Source organism: Coloeus monedula (assembly GCF_965178545.1).
Source record: "Coloeus monedula genome assembly, chromosome: 1".
Taxonomy (NCBI): domain Eukaryota; kingdom Metazoa; phylum Chordata; class Aves; order Passeriformes; family Corvidae; genus Coloeus; species Coloeus monedula.
This window is the reverse complement of record NC_138781.1, coordinates 116,635,179-116,662,734: the sequence shown is the minus strand read 5'-3', so window position 1 is coordinate 116,662,734 and position 27,556 is coordinate 116,635,179. Positions and strand designations below refer to the sequence as shown.

General features: G+C 40.9%; 1 protein-coding gene across 2 annotated transcripts in view; it reads right to left on the bottom strand.

Moving 5' to 3' along the window:
• The window catches only part of MAPRE2 (microtubule associated protein RP/EB family member 2), a 58,234-nt gene that overhangs the window by 5,368 nt on the left and 25,310 nt on the right, over window positions 1–27,556 (bottom strand). For both annotated transcript variants that reach the window (XM_082291119.1, XM_082291120.1), the window contains exons 3-6: window positions 20,481–20,626; window positions 18,316–18,529; window positions 7,199–7,338; window positions 2,634–2,792 (exon numbers count right to left, since the gene is read on the bottom strand). In XM_082291119.1, coding sequence (XP_082147245.1) covers window positions 2,634–2,792; window positions 7,199–7,338; window positions 18,316–18,529; window positions 20,481–20,626 — 659 coding nt within the window. The remainder of the gene's footprint in view (window positions 1–2,633; window positions 2,793–7,198; window positions 7,339–18,315; window positions 18,530–20,480; window positions 20,627–27,556) is intronic.

Below are 27,556 nucleotides of genomic sequence, written 5' to 3'. Positions count from 1 at the left end.
AAGCTTTCCTACATTTCTGCTTTATGCCAAGACCTAAACAGCCCTGGGCTTCATAACCAGACACAGAGCCTCTTCTTGTCCATCAGTCTGAAGCTCTTTTAATGAACACATGAACAAGTGTTTTACACACTGAGAGCTTGAAAAGTACGGGCCACATCTCTCCATCACTCAAATGTAGCCTTTTGAGCACTGTTCTCTGGCAACTTTGATGTTCTTGATGGAGAAGAAGGATTACAAATGACCCATTCATAATTAAAAATTACAAAGGATTACAGGCTCGTCAGCCACTTGTTAAATGACAGTAGAAGATCCCTCTTGCTTAAGCAGAGACATAATGATGAGGTTTAAGCAGTACCATAAGAGGGAAAAGAAAAGGGAGGCTCTAAAGAGAAGGAACCCAACTGGATTGATATTTGTGCTGCTCAGACTCACCAAAATCAAGCAAAAAAAAAAAAAAAAAAAAGTGTTCAGTCTTAAAAAAATTAGTTCTTATTGAATTAAGCAAAACAGAAGCTTAGGAAGTGACATGATTGAAACTACACTATAAACTGGAATTCTGAGAAAAATAATTACCCCACTCCCGACCCCAAGACATGAACCTGATAAAAATCTCTTCAATGCAATATTACAATAATCAAACAGCTGGGGAATGATCAGGGACTAAACTCTATACTTGCATTCTGAATCATTCTACACACAATTCACCTAACAGCCTCGTGGGCTGACTGGGAAAGCCAAACTGCTGTTACCAAGGGATTAACCTGCAAAATACTGCAAGATAAAGAATTTTACTAGGGACAAATTCATTACAGAGAGAGAGAAAAAAAAACCCCAGATCTGAAGGGCAAATCAGGGCAATAAGAGAGTAAAGTCCAAAACCAAGCAGTAGCCAGGATCTGAATCAGCACTAAGCTACAGTCTTTGGTTTAGTGCTGATGCATTTGGGTCTTTCCTCAGCAGTCACAGTCCATCTGTTAAGCTGAGGAGATCAAGTCTCCCACCAAAAGGTACCAAAAAATTGTGAGGAATGGCCTCTGTATTCCTCTCTGGAGGAGCAGTGCTCTCCTGCTGCAGTGACACGCCCAGTCTCCAACAGCAGCCACATTTTAGATGAAAGCACAGTCGTATGTAGCTCACATGCAGGCATGGATGATGATTTCAACAGAGAAAGGCTTGGAGGGAAGAAGTAGATAAAACACTGGGAAATGGACTGAAGTAGAACATTTTGTAATGTTCTGCAGCAAGGAAAACTGCAGAAGGAAAAGCAACAAATGCATTCCTTGGTGCGGAATCACTCTGCTATTTAAGCCAACAGACAGACAGATGTGGTAGGGGTATGGGGAGAAGAGGGATTTTTCTGGCTTTGCTTTATAAATAAATCACTGCTCTTGAATCCAGAAGACATTTTCTCTGACCGCTATATATATGTAACACTTTTACCCTGTTATCACATGCCTGGCAAATTTGTCTCATTGTTTATTCCTGTGAAAATAATGGTTTCCTCCTCCTTTTCCTCTCTAACATTTACCCTGCACTGCTGAAGAAATCCTCTTTCCCTTGTCAGTTCTCATCTGAGCAGTGGCACCTGTCAGCTTCAAACTTGTGGTCCTCTTGCACCTAACTTTCAAACACTTATGCCCTACATTAGCCTCTTTTAGAAAAAGTATGTTGAGTTAGTCGTTCCCTCAGCACTATGTTTGATATAAAACTAAGTCAGCTGACTACTGCTGCAACAGCTTTCTGGGAGCAGATATGGTACCACAGTGCTGCCAAGGGATTAAGTTGAAGCTTGTACACTCTGGAGCCAAAGCCTTCGTCTGCTGGAGACTGAAGGGTCAATTGTCAGTACAATCCATACAGGGATTTAGCTAACATGAATGGGAGTAGTTCAGCTAAATCTCCACTGAATCATTATCCCTGAATGTCTCTGAGGAATTTAACCAGCACCCTTTGCAGCTTCTTGCTTTGTTCAGTGTCTACAACATTAAGTCTAAGATGCAATGAGATTCTTGCTTAATCTTGCAGACAATACACTTCTGAAATTTTGCTAATAGAGGATTATTTGGTTTGCACAAGGAAGAATTTTGCCTATAGCAACAGGATAAAAAATGCTAAAGAGCATTATCTTTGGAGCTATAATCATGTATTTGGCAACCTGCAGCATACATACTCCAACACTGCCACATGGGCCAGAGAAGGTTCACAGCTGTAGACAGTGAACTGCACCTCTGCCAGAATTCCTGTGATTTTCAACACGTTAAAGGACATGAATAAAAGACTTCATGCACATTGGGGGAAGATGAAAAAAACAAAACTAAGGCTCAGAACCGTATGAAATCAATTTAAAATTGTGACACAGACCCACCCCTTTCAGATATAGCTCAGCAAACCCAGAATGCAAAACTCCACTGAAGCAGTGAAAAGCAACCAACCTCCTGAATCTTTTCCCCAAGCTAAAAAGTCTGTTGTTTGCAATTGCAAACACAAACTTCTTTTCTGGGGAGGAATCACAGGAATCCTAGCTGCTACAGTTCTGTTGGCCTAAATACAGGATATGACCCAATACTAAACCAATAAAATTTTACAAAATTAAGATGGTTTGTTGAAATAAAAACCATTAAGCTTCAACTTACGTGTTCATCTGAAGCATAAAGGACTTCCATTAGCCGATTGACAAGGTCATTATTCTCTCCCCCGTGTTCTTGGCAGAGAAGTTCAATCTCCCTTAATTTGCCAAAGTAGAAATCCCTTTCCTTCTCCACGCCTTCAAGTGCAAGTTTTAATGAATGTACCTGCATATAAACCAAGACATGATGCATCAGTTTTGAGGTACACTGCAGACAAAACAACTCAGTCTAAAATTTTGTATGCTAAACAATCTTAAATACATATTCAATTTTATAGCTTAAAATGAAGTCCAATTTTCTTTCTTCAGTGCTAAATTGAACCATACCCCATTAGATAACAGTAGATCAGGCTCTGCCATTACTCCCTCTGGATACATCTTAACCTTGATCCTTAAAGGTCAACTTTCTCAGCACTATTTTATACTGAAGCCCAAAGCAGCAGTTCAGAAATCAGGGCTACCTAAGCTGTGTCTCCTAACTAGGCTGCCAGCAGTGTCATGTAGTGGCAACTAATAAAACGTTCAGCTCAGTACTTGCATTATTTTGCCTGGATTAATGTATCGTTGTTGGGAAACCTACAGTATCTCCTTGCCTAAAAATACACAGAGCTAGCAGAAGCGCTCATAAAGGGAAATAGTCTAGTTAGGAAATTAGAAGGTCCTCTAGTTACAAATGTGGTATTGATGTGCTGGTTTTCCACGTCTCCTGTTCTGCCTCCCCACTTACCAGATTTTGCAGACCTGTGTTTCAGCACTCTGCTGCCATGACTGGCTGCACCTCAGGCTCCCTGCTCTGGCTGATGTGCTGTTTCTACCAACAAATTCTCTCAAATGCCAAGTACCTTTCTCTTTGCAACCTTGTTCACAGGAGTCTTCAAGCTACACTGTCAGCCTCAATTTCACCACTAGGACTGCTGCAAATAATTCATGGGCAACGTAGCTGTTAATGATTAGGCTTTGTATAAATCACGACATGTTGCGATATATTTTTACACATATGTATTTTCAAAAGAACAGCTCTGTGGTAGCATGACATATAAACTTCTGTCTATCGGGGTATTCACGATCAGGATAACATCAAAGTGGCCTGGAAACTTGGAGGACAGCAGTATAAAAACCAACAGAAATAATCACAGATGAAGCTGTCTACAGTAAACACACTGACCCCAATCACATCCAATTACAGCCAAATTAGCATTCACATTTTAGAGCCCGCAATTATACAAATGATTCTCTAAATAAAACATGCTAAATAAATTAAATCTTATCAGACTACATTTCAGTGAACTGATACAATTTAATAGAAATTTCTGTGCTGCCAGTTCTACTGCAAGTTAACTGATTTCCTTCACTAGTAAAAATATCAGCAGAGTTCAAATAATGCTTTGACAGCCTACTAAATCCTTTCAGTTTGTTTTTCCATGACTGCTGAGTTAGTGATACCTTCTTCTGACCTTTGATTGCACTCTCAAGGCATCCAGCAGCAGAACTGACCTGTTAGCAGAGCAGGATCTCAGAGCATCTCATTTATGTACTAATTCATTTCTAACCAGCTGCCTGAGTGTGACACTCAAGTCTTCCCTTGATAGTTTGAATCCATGATGGATATAATGACCAGTCACCTTAAAATTAACTATTTTTTGACAAAAGTAGGAATAGCAAAATGAAACAAGAGTTTACAATATTCTGGTTTATAGATAAAGACCTCATACTTAGGATGTGCCTTCTGGAACTGCCACAGCATATTGCTTGAGAGCAATGCCTGCATCCAACCAGAACAAGAATGTAACTGCTTCCAGATCTCTTCTCTGTGCTTGCTACAGCTTGGGAAAACTACGAACTTCAGCTGAAAAACTGGCAGCTAATAGCTTAGACCATCTCCCCTTCTGACCTATTTAGTATGAAGACATTCTCCTGTTTTCATTCTATCACATTCACACTGCTTAAAGAAACAAAATCATTAAACGATGTACATTTGCAGGGAGTTAATCAGCTACTGTATACAGTAACCATTGTTATAACCAAACCAGACATGCTTTCCTTCAGTTACACACCAGCTACCTGTCTGGGCCATGTGAATCCGTATTTCTTCAGATACTTTGCACATCTGCATCCCACTTTTTCCTTCCATGAACTTGCCAAAAGGCTGACACTTGAGGAAGAGCTCACATCAACTCTCATGTTTCTGTTTCTGGACCAAAAGTAATAACCCTCTGCAACCCAGGTAATGGGTGCAAAGGCAGCAGTTCTTACGGACTGGTCTTCTCTCTGATGGCACTTACTGCTAGCATGAATACTCACAGAGCTGCAGAGCCAGGCTGCAGATTAAGCACAACTGTAGGCAAAAAGCCATGATGGTGCTGTTTTCAGAAACTACACACAGCTAGTAGTTCCTGGGACCACTCTCCATATGTAAAAGTCCCTTCTCTGTATGTAATGGCCCCTGGTTTGTGTTGTCATCTCAGCTGCACTCAGACACTCTTCAGGAGAGCAGTAGTTGGCACAGACCAAAGACACAACAGGGACCACTTTGTTATTTTAATGCTATGGGTAATCAAGTCCCAGTACAGAGTGACAGTCCTTAGAATTTCACTCTGGAGTTTAATTTACTGTCACAGTTCGAAGATGATTTTAAGAGAAACTTTAGGATTGTTGGGAGCCATTAAACTGGCAAATGTTAGGGATGGCTTACAATTATTGCAAATAGCTCATTAAGCTGCACTATGGTAAAACAGAGTGTACAGACATCCCCACTAATTAAACTTTTCTGCTACAAATTGCATGCAAGTTCAGATGTTTCCATCTCCCTTGGCTGCTATCCATGAAAGGGATGAAAAAACTATTACAGCCACATAGGACCATGATATCCAAGACACAATTCAGCACTTCTTACTCATAATCAAGACAGAAACTGGGTAATGGTGGCCACTGCCCTCATCTCCACAACTGCTGTAGAGTAGTAAAAACCAGGCAATTTGGCTCTTCCATCATGTTCACACTGGGGGTCAGGAGAACCTGGCTCAGAGCTGCTTGCAGCAGAGCTTTTTTGGCTCGTGTAATATGCCCATGGTTTACAAGTATCCATTAGTGGGAAATGAGATACCAAATGCTGTCAGCATTTAAAAAAAAGCCTTCCAGACCATTCTAGCTAGATGATGTTTCTTAAAAACTAGCTATTAAAGAATCAGTTTTTCAAATCCTCAGAATTTTTTCTTCTCTTTGGTGATGGAAGAAATCATCAGTTTTTCCTTCGGGGTAATCTGTATATAAAGCTTAAGGTTTTCACACATGGAACGTGCTAGGAATATGTTAGCAGTGGATGTGATAATGACTGTCTATTGCAGTAAAGATCAAATATTTTGATGTTGCTCAGATGCCAACCAACTCTTCCTTCCTGAAGCAAACACATTCTGACTTCTGAGTACAAATGTCACGGTTTAAGTGGCATTAAGCTGACGTTTGAACTCTGCTTGACATTGATCAAACAAAAAAGATTCCATTAAAAAAAAATATATATATCCATTCCCTGTGCAACATTTAAAAACTGTTGTGTTACAGCACCAATCTAGAGTCCATTTGGAGGGCTGGTGGACCCTGTTGTGCTCTCTGCTGCTCAGAATGATACTCTCAATCTGCAGAATGCTGTGTTTGGGATGTGGCTATCCATCCACCACCTTTCAGTGTATAACTGATCAAGAACTTGCAAACAGTGCCCCAGCAAACTGAAATCTTTGCTGACCAGGTCAATGAAAGTCTGAAACTGAAATGCCCTTAATTGTGGAAAATTATACTTGATCCAGAATAACAATTGCTTCTTCAATACAGCTGCCAGGCAGCTCAAACTCTGAGTTTTTTCCTTTCCATCTTCCCTCACCAAGGACAAATACACAGATCAGGCCTCATTTATAGTAGTGGCATTTACACCATTCTGACAGCACAGTCTTAAATCAGATACAGGTATTTATTCTTGTCCAGTGCAGGCACTCTTGCAGTCCAGAAATGAGAGAATGGTGTAAAGTTCCAGAGCATGAACAGAAATGAAGCCCTTACATTCCTAACATTACAGAAATATCGATGCTTTATTAAATGAAAATGGTGTGTTAGCTTCTTAACACCTTCCTTCCAGAAAGCAGAGCACAGTGCTCTAGTCTCAATTTAGCTGCAAATCTATTAACACCTTGGTATTGCAAACAGGCTTGTTTTCTCCACAATGGCACATTAAATGATTTCTTTCAAATTTGTAATACACCAGAGCAAAGACACTATCTGGATTTTTCCTATCCAAGTGAAATAAAAGATATATTTCAACATCTAATGAAATTATCATACTTCAGCAAGACATACCTGTCTCTCCTAAAATCATAATTTAAAAATACTGGCAAACATCAGTCACCTCTGCCAGACATTATTTTTTACAATAAATCTCTTTTATTTTTTTTCTTTCCAGCTTAGCTATTTCCACTTTTGTCCCTTTGTAATTCTGGAGAGCATCATTCATCAGAAGACAATATTAGATTTCATGCCTGCCTGTGACAATGAATGCATCTACTTTTGTGCCTAAAGCAAATTTACCTGTTCACTGAGCTGTATGACTTGAGTTTCCAAATCTTTGTCTGATTTGGATGCCGAGCCGCTTGGTGCAGCTTTTTTTGCTGAAGATGGGCGAGAAGGTGTTGATCCTGGTTTAGAAGCTGGACTGGATTTAGCAGCACCTGAAAACCACAATAAATAAGTAAACAATAAACAAGATTGATCTCCATAATAAATGCATTCCTATTAACCTGATTAATAGGCAGGAATAGGAAACACAGTTATTGATTTTACAGCCGTCCATCCTCTCTCTTACTTCAAGATGACAGTAGAGGAAATTCCACTGCTGTTATACCTTGGGGAAGGAAAAACCACATTTCCTACCAATCTGAGTTTGCTACTGAGAGTGAGGTAACTCTAAAACCAAAATAAACAACATCAAACCAATAATATAAAGTTCCCTTAGATCTGAGCAGCTTTCAGCTTAAAAAAAATGTGCCATTAAGAGAGCGTGCCCCCAGCCCATTACTTAACATACATAGCTATCCTCAATTTCCCTGGAGAAAGACAGAGCTGAAATAAACTCAGCTAAACTGCATCTGTGCTTTTCTCATTTTTAAATGTAAACCACCCCTGAGACAAGGGCACTGAAACTCAGAGCAGAATTAAACCCATTGGTGAACTCACAGCTGGCCACAGCGACCAGATGTGTTTTGATCTCCTTAGATTTTCCTATTTCTTTTTAATTACTTGCACTGCAAATCTGCCAGAAGAATATGGAGCAACATCTTCATCAGCAAAAATGGCAAGTAACGGGTGCGTACAGAGACTCTTTTTCTGCAGTGACTTGGCACATAAATGCCACAGCAGAGGAACAGTTGTGTGAAGGGGTTTGCAGTGCCTTCACAGGAACCTCCCAGCCAACTCCTCACGCCTTGCTCTGCCTCTCCATCTTCCACCTCTTGATGCTGGCTGTTTGATGCAGTCGCTCAGCCCATACACAAGTGCCTGGCTCACAGCTCTCCCCCTGCCGCAGCTCCCACAAGCACTGCACTCTGACTCGCCCTTTTCCTTAGTCCCTCCAACAAGGAATACATTTGAGATGTACTGGACAGACATCTAATAGAGAAACTGGTTTGGTTAAGAAGACAAAACAGAAACCCAGCCTCTCTCTGGCCTATTTGGTTTGACTTATTAAGCAGGCATGTGACTCAGAGGTCCTGCTTGGCAGCACCCACATTCATCACTGTTTCCTACAAAGAGCAAAGCACAGTTGTCCAAATGTGCTGACAGGCTCCATGCCATCCTCCTCAAATGCTGCTGGCTCTGAAGCCTGAGCCACACAGGAGACAGCCCTAATCCAGTAGGCACCCAGCTCTGAGCTGGCAGTTCACCAGTTCCAGAGGGATTTTGCCCTGGCTTTCTCAGCAGCCACTTTCTACCCCACACCTTGCCAGCTGCTCCTCCCATAGGATTACTTGATTTATGGCACACTACAAATTGTTCTAAGTTGTCATTTCCATGATGTATCCCCAGTGTCAGACAATGCTTTAATAAAGCAATCCATTGTAAACCCAATGCATTGAAAAAAAGCCATCACTAGGAAGAAATTGCAAGGAGGCAGGGAGAGGAAGAGAAAGCTTGTGGGGCTGTCCATATGTCCAGACCATGGAGCTCACAATGTCACTGACCTAGAACTGTGACAGTGGTTCATTGGTGGAGCTGGAAAGTGATGGGAAAGGAGAGCAGCAATGGGTTATTTAATCAAGCTTAAGCTTTCCTGATGTAGTCACAGGCCTCCCTCTGTAGCAAGCATCTCCTCCCACCCCTACGGATAACTCTGTATTAACTGGGTCACCTAATGCCAACAGAACACAAACAAACAACTTGGTAATCCAGTTAGCATGTGTAAACATTTCTGTGCAAGATGGCCATCCTCCTTTTCTATGCTCTTTAACATAAGATGGATAAGAAAAAAACCATACTGGTGGGGTTTTTGTGTTTTTGTTGTGGTTTTTTCCCCTTTGTTTGGTGCTTTTTGTTTTGGTTTTGTTTCTTGTAGAAACGGGTGACTCCAATAGCTTCCATGTCTATTGCATACACAAACTCTTCGCTAGCACGTTTCAGATATAGTACACAGGCTTGCTAAAGTTGGGAAAATTCAGTGTTGTGTATATGTTTGAAATGAAACTTTTTTTCACATCATACTTAGATCAGCAAAGAATAAATCATTTGTGGAAAAACATTAAAAATGCCAAGATCTTTTGCTGCTATTTTTCTTTATGAAATCGCCTAAACTTTAGCACTCTGCCTTCAATGGGGTTCAGCCCATATTCTGACTAACTAAAAATCAGCTGCTCCAGAGCAGGATTGCTAAAATGTTCTCAAAGCCAGTAAAATAATTTTCATTTGGTTTAGCAATAAACAGAAGAAAACTAGTGTCAAAATATGCAAGAAAAACACACACATGAGATAAAATCACTTTGACTCTAGCATTCCAGTTGGGTCTCAAGTTATTTAATGACCAAAGCATCAACATTTACTTCTTATTGTATTCTACAACTACAAGATGCAGGTTCAGGGTATCAACTGAAAAGTAAATGCTTTAAAGCTGACACAGAGAGCGCTAAGGACAGAGCAGGCACAAACATTTGATCCCTAGGTATTCTCTCTAATTTGCAGCTGACGTGCCCCCCCAGAGCATGCTGAGCAAACCCCATCCCCAGTGTCTGCAGCACTGATACATGGCATTATATTCTGCCCTCCTTTGAAAACAACAAAGCCTTTTGAATTTCTACAGCAAAGTGTTACTAAGCTTTATAAAGTCCAGACAAATCAAAAGAACTCGACTTTTGCTGCACTGCTTATGATCAGCTCTTAAATGACCATGCTATCCCAATTTGAGTAACACAGATAAAAACCAGCTAACTAGCTGCTAGAAGGTACCAGCAACAGCTGGATAGAACTTAATTGCAACACAGAACGCTTAGGGATTTCTAATTTTAAATTTCCTGGAGGAAAAAAAAAAACCTTTACTGCACATTTGTTCTGAGGCATCAGTTTTATAATCGGCTCAGAGGTAAGCTTCCATTCCAGCAGAAGCGTAATTTCATAAAATAATTAAAGGATGCTGGTTGATAGAGTAATGAAAAGCACTTGTAACAGCCAGACATCTAAACAGAGACGAAAGATCTTGATAGACTGAATGACTTGGGTGTTGAGCAATGGTTTCACAGTCAATTAGTGCAATAATGGAATAACTCCTAATGCACTGTTCAGAGGGACTATATAATCCAAGCAGTTTAAATTCTTTCCAACTACATACCTTTCATGAAAATATTTTTATGTATAACCCATTTACACATTCTGAGAAAGCACAAAATTTTATACAGGTATTTTATGTAAAAAGTATCAAATAATCATCTCTGCTCCCCAATCAGTGAGAGAACTGCATTGTAATCAGCACCATAACTGTTTGCCATTATTAATTCCTCTTCAAGCTTACTGCTGATGTTCAAAAGAAATGCACGGCCCTTCCCTGGAAAGGAACATCCCCATGCCCCAGTGCTGGCAGCCAAAAGACTGGAAAGCACTGTGGCAGAAAAGGATTTGGGAGTCCTGGTGGACACAGAGTTGAGCATGACCCAGCAAAGCACCCTTCCAACAAGGAAGGCCAGCAGCCTCCTGGGCTGCATTGGGAAGAGCATCGCCAGCAGGCTCAGGGAGGTGATTCTCCCCCTCTAGTGAGCACTGGCGAGACACATGAGGAATGTTTGGTTCAGTCCAGGGCTCCCCAGCACAGGACAGACATGGATGAACTGGAGAGAGACCAACAAAGAGCCACAGAGACTGAGGGAATGGAGCATCTCACCCATGAGCCAAGTCAGAAAGCTAGGTCTGTTCAGCCTGGAGAAGAGGGGCTTCGGGGGGGATCTTATCTACACCTCAAGAGAGGGTGCAAAGAAGATAGGAAACAGGCTCCTCTTCAGTGGTCCCCAAAGGATGGGAGGCAATGGACACAAAATGAAACACAAGAAATTCCATTTAAACGTAAGAAAAAACTTCCTCACTCTGACAGTTATCAAATACTGGAAGAAACTGTCCAGAGAGGTTGAGGGGCTTCCAACCTTGAAGATACTCAAAACATGACTGGATATGGTCCTGGGCAATGAGCTCAAGGTGACCTTGCTTTCAGCAGAGCAGTTTGACTGGATGACCTCAGAGGTGTCTTCCCACCTCCATGGTTCTGTGAGAACTTCTGTGACAGCATGCTCTGATTTTAGGTCAAGGCAGGACTCCAATAAGAATTTTTTTGTAAACAGTATTGCAGCTGCTTCAGTTTGCACCTGGATAACTTTTTGTACCTACCTACATAATACTCACAGAGATGAGAAAAGTAAATTCACAGTTGAAAGACAAATTATTCTGTTCTTGTACTGAATTAAGATGAGTCAGCTTTGAAGTGCATTAGAGGTTTCCCATCTGTGGTACTCCAGAAACAATTACTAGTCAGTCCACCGTAATTAAACGTATCCCACACAGTTTCAGCTTCGCTATTCTTTTTGCTAAATACGTAAGTTCTACAAACAGATGTAAACTTCTGCAACATAAAACAGTGGATGTTGGCACTGTGCAGGTTTGGGTACAAAAAAGCTAGGCTGCAAATTCCAGTTCTCTTTGCATCACAGGCACAGTCTTGTGGACAAGAGACCTACTTAGCGTTTAGGGAGAAATCCTCCTTGAAGCTATATGAGTAATTAGTATGCTGTTAAATAATTATGTAAAATTTCAGGAAAACACATGCATGAATACAGTGTGGATGTGCACAAGGAGAGTGTGGAGAGCAGTGGAGAGCAATGGGAGCCCTGAACAAGCACAAGACGTGGCTGAGCCCACACAACCACTGCTTCAGTGGAATTTGGGAATCACTCGCTGTCTATTTTAGTCAAATTAAAGGATTTCATAAAATGAATATTCCTGACTCATGCCACAGGAGAAAAACCAAACCCAACAATAGGCCACAGTAATTTCTTCACAAGCTAAAGAAAAACTCTCCACCCGCTTAAACCAAGTGAGTGAGAACAGTGGATGAATTAATATTCACACACACAGTTGTAGCTACACCAGGACACAAGAAAATGCTCAATTTAGGGACACTTAATGGAATAAGCGATGACAAATGATGCTTAAGGGGAATTAAATCACCTCAGACAAAATCTGACTCAACTTTCAAAATCCCAACTTACTGCGGGTGCAGCTGTCCTAATTATTTCGTGGTACTACTTTCCCCTGGCTGGCAGGACCCTTCTGTCCCCTGAGCTCCCCAAACCTTCACTGCTGCTGGTCCAGTACAACCTGGTGAGCTCTACATTCACCCTCTCTGCCAGACAGCTGGCAAGTAGAAGTGTGTACGAGTACTTGAAATTTTCATAATTTCAACAGAGCTATCCCAAGCAAGAAAGTCCAATGGAGTCCACTAGTCAAATGAAAAAGTTTTTATTGATGGCATGACTCTGTCAGTTCGTCTTTAATACAATATTTGATAGAAGAGAACTAACCAAAGCCTTTCCCCCATCATAAATGAAGACTCTACTCTAGATATAAAATAATCAACACCTACTACTTGTTCTCAACTGAAACCTCTATTTGCTCTAGAAACATCTTTAAGTAGTCAAAGATTTATCTTCAATGGATTAAACCATTCCACACAGGCTTAACAGAAGAATACAATATAAAATTTCAAACGGTCTTAAAAACCTGCATTTTCTAAAATCTCACTGTCTGCTTAGCTATAAGGAGAAAGCAGTCTCAAAAGAAAAATCTGCAAAAAAATCTGCAAAAAAATGCATGTTGAAAAATGAAAGACTGTGCAAACATTTGTGCAACACAGACACTCAAACCACACCCACAGTACACTGAAAATTAAGATAGCCATTTTCACCACTGCTGTTCCAAACACAATCACCTCTCTTGAAAAAAGGCTCTGGCTCCTGCACTGAAAGGAACGTTGCCTCCTGGTCTAAAATCTCAAGCTCAGTGGGTTTAAAAATTAAATTCTCCTCATGCTGGCAGGGGAGATGTGTCTGTATTACAGCTGAGCCACTTTACCTCCCAGGCCAGCACTGTCACTGCACATGCTGTTCCCATCGGTTAGTACAATTCCTTGGCCTTGTATGAACTAGGGATGAAAACACTTTCAGTTTGTCACCCTGCAGCTCTTCCCCTCTCCAGCTCTGCCACGTTGTCCCGGAGCACCGCACCACTGCGAGCAGAGATTGCCATTGCCAACACCTACTGCCTGCCACCGGGGAAAAAGGTAGCAAGTCTTGGTGGAATGCAAAAAAAAGCATTAGGAGTTCTCTAGTCTCCCAGGAGTCCTAATTGTATCACTAGCTGCTAAAATAAAGACAGGTTTTGCTGAGTAATTTTATCCCTCAAAATTAATTTACAGCACATCTGCCACAGCAGGATATACCATTTCCCTACAGAAAATCAGTATTTCTCTTGTGCAATTGGCTTTTCGATGGCACATTATACGTAATGCGTTCATGCACGAACAGTTCATTCTGCCCTGGTTATTTTCCCTGTCATAGTGTGAGTATTTTTAGCCCTCATGTGATTCTCCAGTATTTTCCAGCTCTGCTTTAGTCATCCTGCTCTCACTGAATATTTCAAACCAAAAAAAATCTAACAGTCTTCAGATCTAACCTCTCACATTTTTAGCTTACATGTAAATAATTAATTTTATGAAGCTGTCTTTTACCCATGTATTTTTGACACCCCACTACATACACCAGAGTGCTCCATGGAGATTTGCTGTGACATACAGGAATACTTACATAAGACACTAAGCTAAAATCCTGACAACCTGATCACTATTTTCAATTTTGATCAGATGGAGTTTTTTCCCCTACTTCCCGCAGGGAGCATTAGAAGTGGCACAAACAACAGTGCCCTAATATTTTAATCCTAATTTTGACTCTACATCAGTAGGCTGTTTACCACTGCATTAGAGAAGAGCGGAGGCTGTAGGAGATCGAAAGTCAGCTCAGGGTTGGCAGAGGGCATTAGATCTAAAAGCAGCTGTAGTGCTGCTGCCAGAGAACCTACAGCAGTGGTCTGTGCTGCTGGCTCTGCTCCTTGAAGGAGGAGAAGACCCTCATTTCCCCAGCTGGGAGCTGCATCCACCTGGTGAATCCTTGCTGCTCCTGCTGTTTCTAGAAGCAGAGTGCGGCACGTTACCAAACCCATCCACCCACGGCACCACCGTTAGCCCAGCCACAAATCGGCTCTGTCTCTGAAGGAGGGGACAAGGCAACGTGGGGGTGGCACAGCAGATTAGTTGCAGGGACCTATTTATGCTTCCATTTCCGAGCTGCATTATCCTTGACCTGCGCTGACTCCCCAGTAGGATCACCTTTGGAACAGGAAGGGCTATGGCTGCTGGCCTGCTCACCGATTAACACAAAACCCGCTGCATTTTTAGATTTCTCGAGTTTTGGGTTGTTTTAAAAGTGTTTATTTTTCAAATTAAATCAAGACCACACTCTGCATTTATAGAGATACAGGTTAATATCCATTTACAGGTACAGGAAGTAGCTACCTGATACCAGGGGTCCTGTCAAGCTTTAGATTAAAATGTCAAAAACTATTTTAACTCATGCCAGTACCTTTTTGGATAAGTTTTCATAGCAGTCTGTAGGGATGTGACCACTTGTTAACTCAAGGACATATATCTTAGTCTACCTCTGAAAATATATTGTTAGAACAGTGTTATAAAGCAGTTATGAATAGTTAACAAGCATCTCCTAAATCACTCAAACCCAAAACTCTGTCAAAGGGCACTCACTGGAAGAGTTACTCCATGGAGCAACAGGAATCACCTGAAATGCATATGAAATTGCTAGCAGCTAAAGTAAATTACTCCCTTAGAAATACATATATCTGATCAATTTAGAATAGGCATATTTTAAAGCCTGCCAAACCCCCAAATATGAATGAGTACCCATATATCTGCTTGCCCCTGACACCAAACAACAGATGCGTACATTTAGGTATGTCCACTGCACGCTGTTTAAAACCTTTTGGATTATGCTGAAGGATCTTCTGGGTTCTTTATTTTTTCTCACTAGGGCTTCCTTTTCTTTTGTTAGTGAACTGAAAAGGCAGTACTAAAACTTCAAAGCTTCAGTGTTAATGTAGAGCAAATCACACAAATTAATAATGGCACCAAACTGTGGTGTGGTGCGGTCGCATGCTGGAGGGAAGGGGTGCCATCCAGAGGGACCTCAACAGGCCTGAGAGGTGGAACCTCATGAAGTTCAACATGGCCAAGTGCAAGGTCCTGCACCTTTGTCAGGGCAATCCCAAGCACAAACACAGGCTGGGTGGGGAATGGATTGAGAGAAGCCCTGAGAAGGACTTGGGGCATTGGTTGCTGAGAAGCTCAGCATGACCTGGCAGTGTGCACGTGCAGCCCAGAAGGCCAGCCATGTATATATTGTATATTATGGCTCCTATAGCAGCTGTAATGAATACTCCCTTCACTTCCAGCTAAGTGTGCAGGTGCACAAGACAGAGGTACAGAAGCACATCTTTCATGGTAATTTCCCAGCTGCCCAGAACTTGCTCCTGTGTCATCCCAACTTACTCCCAAACAGCAGGAGATGAGGCACACACAAGTTTGCAGATGCACACAGAACTCCTCTCAGAGCATCAGTAAAGGCTCCCATTCCTTCCAACATGCAGGTTCTGTGATGCAGTGAGGCGAGGCACAAAGGCACCATACATCAGTGCCATGATGCTGTGCTCACCCAGAATTCAGTAAACCCACGGAATGACTGACATCTGACTGAACTAGTTCTGTTCTGAAATGCAAGCAGCAAGAAAAGCCAGAGCTCTCATTTCACCCTGCATCATGTAACATCCATACCCCACCATCCTCAGCTCAGCAATTAAACTAGTGTCCTGCCTGTCATACTTCTGGACAATACTTAAGTTAATAATGAAGGAAGTTTTCCATGAAAAAGGTAACTCTCACAGCCACAGGATCTTATCAAAACTCATCACACTATCTCAGTTGTACAATTCCAATTCCACACAAAGGCTGGGAAGGCACAGGACATGCTCTTCATACAACCAACAACACAACATGGCATCACTGCATTATCCTCCATATCAGCTGGCTGGTTCCACTTCAGTAGCTATTCGATTTCTGTAGGATTGTCACCTCCACAGCTTTAATTTGGATGACATATTTGTGACTTTGGTAAAAATAGACCATCTGTAGGAAGAATTAACAAGCACAGTAAAGTCTGTGTTTAATAAAAGTGTCTTTTTCAATTTCTGAATTGGACAACATCTTGACATTAGCAATTGGATTTTCTGTTTCCGAAGGGAGTACAAGACATCACATGGGAAATTGGAGTGCGCCAGACCCTGAAATTCAGAAGTTCACACACAAGATGGTACAAAACAAAGATGTAAACAAGCTTTAGAAGCCCAGAGTAGCACTGGCCTGCTATTAGGTGCCCCATTTCCTGGAAGCACTAATGAGCTGAAGGCAGCTGGCCAAGTATGCCCCACTTTGACGTCAGAGGTGATCAGAGCAGAACACTGAAATCTGGGTAGGATTCCAGAGCACAAGGCAGCCTAAAAGCGAGGGTGCTTCATGCTTCACACCTGCCCCTGCTTTTGCCAGTACTGGTGCATATCTGAGCCCATGAGAGGACAGGTCACAGATTTAAAACAATTAAATATTAATCCTTACTTGAGGAATAGGTTAGCATAAACCCAGGACAAACCAATAAAGGAATTAGGTGTGTGTACTTCCATATGCACAAACCTATGTCCAGTAACACTTTTTTAGTGACTAATTATTTTTCTTAAATGTTAGCTGCTCTCCTGTTCACTTAATTCTCAGTTAACAAAAATGACATCTGCTTAGTGACTAGTCATGCCCACATTACATAAAGACCAAAGATCAGGTTTAGTCCTTTGGCCTCTTCCAGAAACACTGCTGTGGCTTAACCCCAGCATGCAGCTGAGCCCCCACAGCTGCTTGCTCACTGTCCCCTGCAGTGAGACGGGGGAGAAACTCAGAAGGGCAAAAGGGAGAAAATTCATGGGTTGAGATAAAGACGGTTTAATAGGTAAAACACAAGCCACGCAAACAATTCATTCACCACTTCCCATGGGCAGGCAGGAATTAACCCACCTCCAGGAAAGCCAGACTCCATCACCCATAACAGTGATTTGACAAGACAAATGCTGTAACTCTGAACCTTCCTCCCCACCCTTCTTATTGCCCCAACTTTTCTTGCTGAGCACGATGCCATGTGGTATGGATTAGCTGTTCAGCCTGTTGGGGTCAGCTGTCCTGGCTGTGTCCACTCCAAATTTCTTGGAAACCCCCAGTCTGCCTCTGGAAAGGCAATGTGAGAAACTGAAAAAGCCTTGACTCTGTGTAAGCACTGATTAGCAATAATTAAAATATCCATGCCTTATCAACACTGTTTTGGTTTTAAATTCAAAATTTAGCACCAATCTCCTCTGAAGTGTTCTCTCTATCCTAGCAAAACCCAAGCACAGAATAAAAAATTAGAAGACTGAGGTATCTTTGTGAAAGAGCAATAGCTGTATGTTGTTCAGTTAGGAGGACTAGCATACCCAAACAATAAGCAGACATAAAACCAAAAAAAATTAATTTTTGCTCTTCTCGTCAGCCCTTAAGACTTGGAAACATTTTACTCACCATAAAAATTAAAAAATACATCAGCTTGTGCAAGCATTCTCCTGTAAAGGTAGAGGTGTGAAAGAGGAACACACTCCATTTAATGTTCCTGAATACACTTGCACATACCACATTCAGCAACAAGATGGTTAAATGCCTTTGTCTCCACTGTCAGACATTACCAGAGTCCACGTCATTTACATGGAGAGGCTCAGGGGAGGAGACCCTACGCTCAGCGGGGCTGGGCCAAACTAGAGCACACAAGATGTTAACTTTCTGCTGTCTCAAGATGCTAAACCTATGATGAGGTAAAAATAATGGCTCAACCACACAAGGAAATAACTTTTAACTAGGATTTATGTAAAGTGAACCACAGTTTGTGATTGTCTTCAGAGACAGAAATGGAATTTCTTAAGACACAAAATACCTGCAGTTGGAGAGTTTGCATGGTGAGACTTTTTGGGCAGGTTAAAGATCTGTTCACCAGGGTCTGGTGGAGGAAGAGCATCTTGGCCTTGTCGAGCTTCCACAGGATCATACTCCTTCCCATCATAGTTAGCATCAAAGAACTTCTTAAACCATTGAATGAAATCTAAGTTGTCTTGGAAGCGCCCTTTGACCAGTTTTTCCACAGGAATTACCTGAAAGGTAGATATTAATATCAAATATTATGTCACTGCCATTTTTAAATAGAAAAATTACATATACACACTTACTTAAAAAGATCTACTAAATGCATCAACAAATAAACCTCTGCCATTGTTTTGTTCCTAAAAGAAAGGGTAAATTTGCAGGTGCTCTTAAAAAATGAAAACAAAACCCAATGTGGACCCATCCTTTGACGTAGCTTTACAGTAGGTGTATGTAAGCCTTTATAGCTGCTGTTCTACAGAGGTACTCCCTTACATCCCACGGGTACATCCCATGACGAATGAGACTGTTCTGGCAATAACACTATGCTCAGCCAACTAGGGATTTTTGGTTTTAATGCACATGGTACAGTCTGACATACTACAAACAAACAATTCTTCAAAAACTCCAGACAGAAGTTTCTTGCTTTCTGTCCTACTATTTGAACTACAAAACCCAGCAGCTTTTCCAAGACGTGCTAAAGTTCAAACCAACCTACATTTTGGTAGCACATGGTCATCATATGAACCAACCCTGAGGTTTTAACCGTGTAATTTTTTTCTCTTCCACATGGAGCTATACATAGAACAGTTTGTGGACGTGCAGAAGTTGACTTAAACGCCTATGAAGTTCTAGTAAAACAAAGGAAAGGTTATGAGGATGTCTCCATATCAATATCTTAGAAATTTTTCACAGACATGAAACCCCCAAAAGGTGTCTTCAGCCAATATTACAGTACCTAAGGTTCCTAGACATGGGGAGGGAGGGCAGACAGGGACCACAGCTGCAGGAGAGCTGCCCTGCTTTGCTTAATTCATGCAGCTGATTAAAGAGCCAAGTTAGGTGGACCTAATTGCCTCTTGAATGTATTGAATTTTCAGCTGGAAAAGGGCTTTCATTTCTTCTTCAAGATTAAGCCAACTGTACAGCATTTTATAAATCTATGATGCTTCTGCAAGAATTAACATTGCACTTTGCATATCTTTTCACGTTGCTCCATTTGTATCTTAACTCCACTTAAAAAGGTATGGTAAATTTGCTCCCTACAAGAAAACTGACAATGTTCACTACATTAGTCTTTCCAATGTTTCGCTAGCAAATCACACTGTAAATAGAAGTATCCGTAACATTTCACGAAACAATGAAGGTTTTCCAGTGCTTCATAGAAGTCTTAAGGGACCCTCTATTATGACTGTTTAAATTTCAGAATAAGGCAACACAAAAAGCCGGGGCAGAACCTTAAAAGGGTAAACAGGTAGTGCATCAGTGTAAAACTGTAAGCATGACAACGTAACTTCCATTATTCATTTTTATCAACACAGTAATTTATATTGGCAAGTCTGTCAAACTCTCACATTCAAGCATAAACCAAATACATTATGTCTGAACAAGCATTTTCTCAGAGACTTCCATTCTCAACTTTACAGGATCACATGTGCTGACCAATCTATTAAAACACTGGGTAAATTATTCCAGCTTTCAAATTATTTAAATTCCTTAAACCCTGCTTCGGACAAAAAACATGGAATACTTATAACAGCATATTTTTAAGTTGTTTCATTGGAAATGCAGGTCACCAATAATTTTACTTATCTGAAAATTAAGATTCACCAATGACAAGGAATTTCCAACACATGGTGTTTTATCAAATATAATCTCTGATATTAAGATATAATGAGTTAGATGGCACATCTCCTCAGCAGACATATGGACTCAATTTTCAATTTGTACCTAAACAGAGCCAAGTGCCAAACTTCTTTCTTCACACCCAAACACCCTTTTCAGATGATGAAAGGTCAAGAACATCTTCATACACTACTTGCAATTCCAGTTCTCTATCCAAAAGTTGAAAAAATGGATTTTCAAGTGTTTTGAAGTTTGTTTCCCCTATTTATTAATGTTACACAATTCATATAACTTTTGAAACATGTAGTGACCGAAATACAAATACAGAATGCCTACCTTATCCACATTCATTCTTTTAAATGATGCCTGCAGAAGTTTGAAGTTGTGAATGTACTCATGCTCCAGCTTTGCTTGAAACTTTACTTTCTTCAAGCTAATGCACCCTGGGAACAACATGTCCATGAACTGGCAGTAAGCTGCTCCTATAACAAGAGAATGCATTGACGTTAATCCAGATGCACCCAGCTAAGACCAAATGGTGTTTCATGTCATTAGCAGAAAGCATGAGCAGAAAGCAATGGTGCTGAACAAGTCCCTGCTGTAATTCAGCCTAACACTATGCACCCAAGACCTGCTTATCTAATGTACATTGAGCAGTGACATGTTCAAGTGGTTCTTTTCCACTCGATCTGGATGCATGATGCACTGCTGTGCAGCATCCGAGGAATCACCATAACTAATGCAAAGTGAAATGGATGTTCTTGGAGTCCCTATACACAGTAGGACTGTCCATATAATGAAAAGATAATCATACAGTGAAAATGAAAACCTCTTAATAAGATTCCTCAATCCACAGTCTCCTGAATTCAAACAAGCCAGGATCATCTTTCTTCTGGCCCTTGTACCCAAATGCCAAGCAAGTCCAAGGCAATCATTTGAGATTAAATCCATGATTTAAAAAAAAAATTAATTGCAAGGCTCCAGCTTCTTAAAACATATTAGTCAGTTCCCACCCCTCTGCAATGAACATCCTTACTAATTTTCATTTCCTGAGAAAAGCATTTAAATAAGCAGACTCTAGCGTAGTCCACCCATAGCTTTCAAAGCTGGCCTGACATCTTTAGTTCCCACTCAAACAGTAAGCTTCCTAAGTTCAACTTTGAGAGCTCTCTGAACTTAGAAGGTAGGGGTATGTGTGTAACTAATCCAGCACAAAGGAGGAAGTATATGGAAAAATTTCTAACCAGCATCCTGAGGAGAGCTAATAGAGACAGCATTTCTTGTATGCAGGGAGCTTCCTCCTACAGCATCATGCCATTGACATTTGCAAAGCCTTTACTGTTGACACACTCAAGTGTTTAGAAATAAAGGATGAAAATGTTTGAGGAAATCAGAGGAAAAGCAATTTTCTTTCTTCTTCAGATGAGTTTTCTACAAAATGCTCTATACTCGGCAAAGATTCAGTGAGGTCCACAGAGGGCTGTAGAGGGTGAAGCCCCTGTGCTTGAGCATCAGGGCAGGGAAGTAATTGCCCGATTACCCCTGACAAGTTCAATTTCACTTCCACAAAAAAGACTGTTGTGCTTTTTGTGCAGATCAGTTTTGACAAAGAAGTGTCCAGATCTCACCTAACAGTTCAGCCAAGTATCAACAACGATTTTTTAATCACAAATATTTCTGAGTGTTCACAGAGAAACCAAATTAACAAAGCAGACACCTGGCTTGTCCAGTTTTACAGGAGAGTCAACAATAACTTGAACTTTAAGTCATTTTTCTCCATGGGTATGCATATGTTTTGACAGGACCAATTTTATGCATGAGATAGTTCTCATTCTCTGTATCCAGTCAGCCATCATACGAAGGGTTACAGAGATTGTAACTTCCCAAAGAGAAGCAGAGTTTGAGAGTAGGGTCCAAAAATGCTGTCTAAAATACCAACACAAACTTTACTAAGGGACTTACCAAGATCCAACTTTAGTGCTGAAAACCACTGCCATTTAAAAAAACAATCTGTTCACATTGCCTAACTTTGCGGGGAAAATGGTTAATATAAAATCTCATTTTCCAAGGACACCTTGTAATTAGCTGTTTGCAATGGTCTTGATATGATTAGGAATCAAAGTAAAATATTCCCTAAAGGAAAAGGAGCCTTCTGGCAAGTTACAAGCATCAGATGACAAATTTGCATTGTCTTAGAGAAAACTTTATAAACACAATTATTTATTCAAAACGCATCCTTAGCAAGAGAACTTGTAAATACGTGGCAATGGAAAAATTACATTGCAGTTAAAAGCATGGATACAGATAATGCATAGGTTGAGTACACTTATTACTGTTTAATTTAATGCAAAAAGATTTTTATGCAATCATTTAATGTTATAAATTGAATTTGTTCCTTACTCTGTCCTTTCATCCTCCCCATACCCCAATTCTAAGCTGTACTCTGATATCTAAGTAATTGCCTGGAGGCTCTAAAAATGCATTGCACAACCTTTCATCTAGATCCTTTTAGAAAACTAGAAGCCCAAAGTGTTCACATGAGATTTTTCTTCTTCTGCTGGTAATGCAAATTCCTTCTGCATGCCTTTAGATAGTCTCTCTCCAGTTAGGGTATTTCCGTGTGTTTCTCCCCGGACTGCTGGCAGTTGTTTCTGCGCCTTTGCCAGCCAGGAGGTGGTCCTGGGTCTGCACAACACTCGAGGGCAGAAAACACTGGACTGCATCCACATGGCAGCACGGACCTGTTCTCTGACACAACACTGGAGCGGCTGCTGGGCTGTCTCCCCAACAGGAGGATTTTATTACACTGGCAAATACAGTTCATTAAAATACTCCTTCCTGAAGAGCAGAGGCAACGCACAAACATGGACTGAACTAAACACTGAACTACAAAGAGAGGAAATTCCTCCCGACTCCGAACAGCCAGAGACCTGCCTACCACAGGAACAGGAGAAAGTAAAAATATCATTACGGTCAACTGAGACTGCCTGATTTTGGACATTGAGGTTATGTACGTATTTAATATTATACAGACGTTTATTTATAATTCAAAATTTTACCCCCTAAAGCTTGTAGCTGTCAGATTACATTTAAATGGGAAACACCAGTGCAACAGAATGAGGACACTACTGTCTACGCTGCCCATGGCTGAGTTTCCTGGAGGCAGCAGAAAGAAGAGCTCTACTTAAGTGATGTGAGACTGCAGTGCCTTTATCTTACAGCTGCAGCATATCCATGTGGCCCTCTGCACACGGGACAGCACTTTAGGCCTCTGCAATGTACTGCACAATTGATGTCTCAATGTAGGGGCATGAGAAAGGAATCTTTTTAATGGAATACAAAGAAAATGACAGTAGGGATAAAGACATTATGGCTTGTGACATACCTCTTGCATAATTTACACAAACAAAAGAATTTTTATGCTACTGTATTTTATTCGGTATTAGAAAACTTCCCTACATTTTCTGGAGGAAAAAAAAATTAAAAGAAACCCCAACAATCCTCCCCCTCCAAAACCCAACCTGAAAGACCCCCAAACCTATATCTTATCAAACGTGTACAGAGAAGTTGAAAACACACTACCAGACTAGCTCTTACAATAAATCTCTCTGACCAAAAAACTTTTATATGCATAAACATGCACATACACACACAAGAAGAAATAATTTGACATCTACTCAAATGAAAGATGAAAAGTACAGCTGGTGGCACTGCAGAAGAGGGATCAATGCTAAAAACCTCTAATCCTTTATTAGCTAACAAGCAATTTAGAATCACTGGCTAAAAGTCCTTCTGTGTTTTGATCTAGACTATTGATGCAGCTATTAGCTACAGAAGATACTCACAGGCCTGGCTCTGAAACAAGCCTGCAAACGTGGCTGTGCCGAAATCACCCCCAGGAGTTGCTATTTTTAGCCCCATCAGTGAGCAGAAAGAGCCCAGCAGCATGAGGGCTTTGCAGGTGTTTCCTGGGCATCCCAGGCTTGGGGCAGGGCAGGCAGCAAGTGGAGGGAGGGCATTGCATCCACCAGGCTGGGCAAGCAGCTGCCAGGGGAGGGGAAGGGATGCCAGGGCAGGATTCAGATACAAAAGAACAAACTCAGAATTGAAAAGGTGATTATTTAAAGCTGTCACAATTCAAGAATTTTGCCACATGCAGTGGGGTAAAGCTGAAAATTACTACCAAATCTATAAAAGCTGAATGTCTTGCAGAATTTTCAGAGTTGAAGATAATCTTTCACTAGCCCCTTGCAGTAAGCAATACTGAACTAATTTTAGCTTTTGTCCTGTATGCTTCCTTCCCTGCTTCTATGTTTCTTTCTGACACTGTCCATGCTGACTTAGTCTGCTGTGAAACATATGCACTCTGCATCATTAGAGATTTTCAGTTTTTCTCCTCTCCTTCACCATCTGGAGGCTGATGAATCCACAAATGCAAAGAAGTATTTTCTTGATTATCAGAAATACTTCTGCTCCTGACTGACTATTTAAATCAAAACGAAATTAAAGGAGGCAACAATGAAGACAAGAGAATCCTGTTTGCAACAAGTTTTTACCACTAAGTCAACTTCCTGGATTTCAGACTAGAGATCTGAAACCAAGATTAGACCCTTGGTTTTATTTAGCATTGATGTTTATATATTTAAATTAAAAGGAAAACTTTATCTGCAAACTAACTGCTTTTAATATACTATAGTTAGAATTTATTATGCTAATAAAATATTTAGTAGAAACACTATAAGCTCAGGTACTGCCAATATGAGTGTGCCCGACACAAATTAAGTCAATCCTCGACATCTAATGTCAAAAGACTCCCTAGTGGCTCCTCCCTGAATCCCTGCAGTGTGTGGGAGCAAGATCCCAGAAAACCATATAAAACCACACCACCCAATATGGAAAACAAAGGACCCATGAAAAGATAGGGCCTTTCTGGGGCAGGGGTGGGGCTGATTTCTTTTAATTCTGAAACCCAAACCACAGCAAATAGAGCCAAGTTCTACACTAGAAATTTGGTATACATGTTTAGTATTAATTTTGTTCTAAAATTGCATACAAATCAAGTTTAAACCTTTTAACCAGTCCCAGTTTGATTTTCACACACTCAGTTTTTGAAAAATTCCATTTGGGAAAAGGGCTGACTGTGCCTTTTTCTGTAACAAAATTAGTTTGTTTGCTTTAATGAAGTATTTTTCAGATAATACAAAAACACATATCCAGTCATGTTAGATAGATACAAACTCCTTCAAACTATTCATTCCCTCCAAAGCTGCAACCACCTGATCATGCATTTGGGAAATACAGGATGATTTGTGTATGAATTAGTCATCAGTACTTCAGTTCACTATGGTTGCTAACGCTGATGGAAAGCTGCACACACCCCGTATTTCTGTTGCTGGGACGACAACAACAATGAAAAAAGAGCAGTGACTCGCAAGGAGCACGTGTGACTTAATAGTTTTGATAAGAAAGGGAGAGAAAAACCCACAAGCGCCAGCAATCATTGTTTACAGTATAGCAGCACTTAGGGCTGGTCTTTTACCTCAGGCTTTCTAGGACTGCTTCCTTGGCAGTGATGTTTAGGCAAGCACACAGCAGTAGGTCTTCAACTTGGATATCAGAGTATAGATTTTCATTTAGATTTCAAGTATGGGTGTTCTGTTATGCCACTCAAAGGTTTTTTTAAAAACTGAGCAGTGAAGCTGGTGAAGGGTCTGGAGAACAAGTCTTAGGAGAAGCAGCAGCTGGAGCTGGGGTTATTTAGCCTGGAGAAAATGAGGCTTGCAGGGGAACCTTCTCACTATCTATAACTACCTGAAAGGAGGCTGTAGCCAGGTGGGGGTCAGTTTCTTCTCCCAAGCAACAAGCCATAGAACAAAAGCAAATAGCCTCAAGATGTGCCAGGGGAGGTTTAGATTGGGTATTAAAAAAAAATTCTTCACAGAAAGGGTTGTCAAGCACTGGAACAGGCTCCCCAGGGAAGCAGCAGAGTCACCATCCCTTGGATGTATTTAAAAGTCGTGTAGATGTGGCTCTTAGTCACATGGTTTAGTGGTGGACTTGGCAGTTGGACTTCATGATCTTTAAAGTTTTTTCCAACATAAATCATTCTATGATTCCCTGTCTGTGAGCATAACGCTGTGTTACATACAACCACATGTTTAAGAAACAGAACACTTTATATTGAGTGCTCCACTGGAGAGACCACAGTCTTCAAATTCCTCTTCCTTTCCAGAAGCACCTATATGACCTAGTATATAGGTCAACACCATTCTATTTCTCCAGTTAACACACACACACTCCCTTGTGCCTTCACTCTTATTTAAGAGGTTTCAGCCCCTTTCCCAGTGAGTGTTCAAGAACACATCCATTTACCACCTACTTAGTTGTAGAGAAGCAAGCTTTTATGGGGCTGTGCATCACTGAAGCCACTCTGGCCTAGCTTCACCATTCCCAGCAACAGTCCTAGGAGGCCACTTAAAAAGCCCTAGAACGGACGCAGATTAGAGTGCAGCCCTGCCCTCTTGCCCACAGTTGCATGAGCACAGCTGCCTCGAAGAGGGCAGGGTGAGTGCCTGCATACAGACAGGAGCTCGCAAAAGCAGTGCTGTCCCCACAGGACACAGCCTACAAGAACTGTGTACCTCCTACCAGCCTTACCAACAGCCCCTGAGATAACGTGCACCTAAAGGACATCTGCTTCCAAAGTCCTGTTCCACAGAGATAGGGCATGCGTGTGATGTAATCCACAGTATCCCCATACCATCTTAAATAATGGATATTGGAGGTAGGTTTTCCCTGTGTTCACTTGTTTTCTCTTTTTCTTAAATATGTAAATCATTAAGCTGCTCATAAATTATACACAGCAGAGTTTTTAACACTTAAATTTTTGGCAATAATTTATTTTGGAATTCGTTAATTTTTAAACAGGAAGATCAGAACAATTTCAGAAAACACAGTTCCCATTTAAGTTAAAATAGCTGTGTAACTCATCATGCCTAAAAAAAGTACCACACAAAATCTAACAAGCTCTTTAAACCAGGGGGAAATCAAGCAACTGACTGCAAATGAGTGCTATTGAGTAATTAAATAATTATTTTTAAAAAGCAAAAACTTGCTCAAGTTCTATTCCTCCTGAATTTTTAATGAGTGACATTTAAAAAAAATAAATTATTGGCTGGGAATCTCACGATACTGCTTTGCAAGCTTCTCCAGAAAGTTTTGGAAATGATTTAAATTCAATCATTAACATTCATTGTATCCCTCTAATCCTAAATATCATATGGAAGACATTAGAGAGTCATTGACACTGAGTATACTCTGTGTTGCATGACCTCAGGACAACATGCCAGTTCCTTGAAACATGCCTCGGTTACAGAGTGCAAATGGGATCAAGCCATGTTTTAATCATGTTC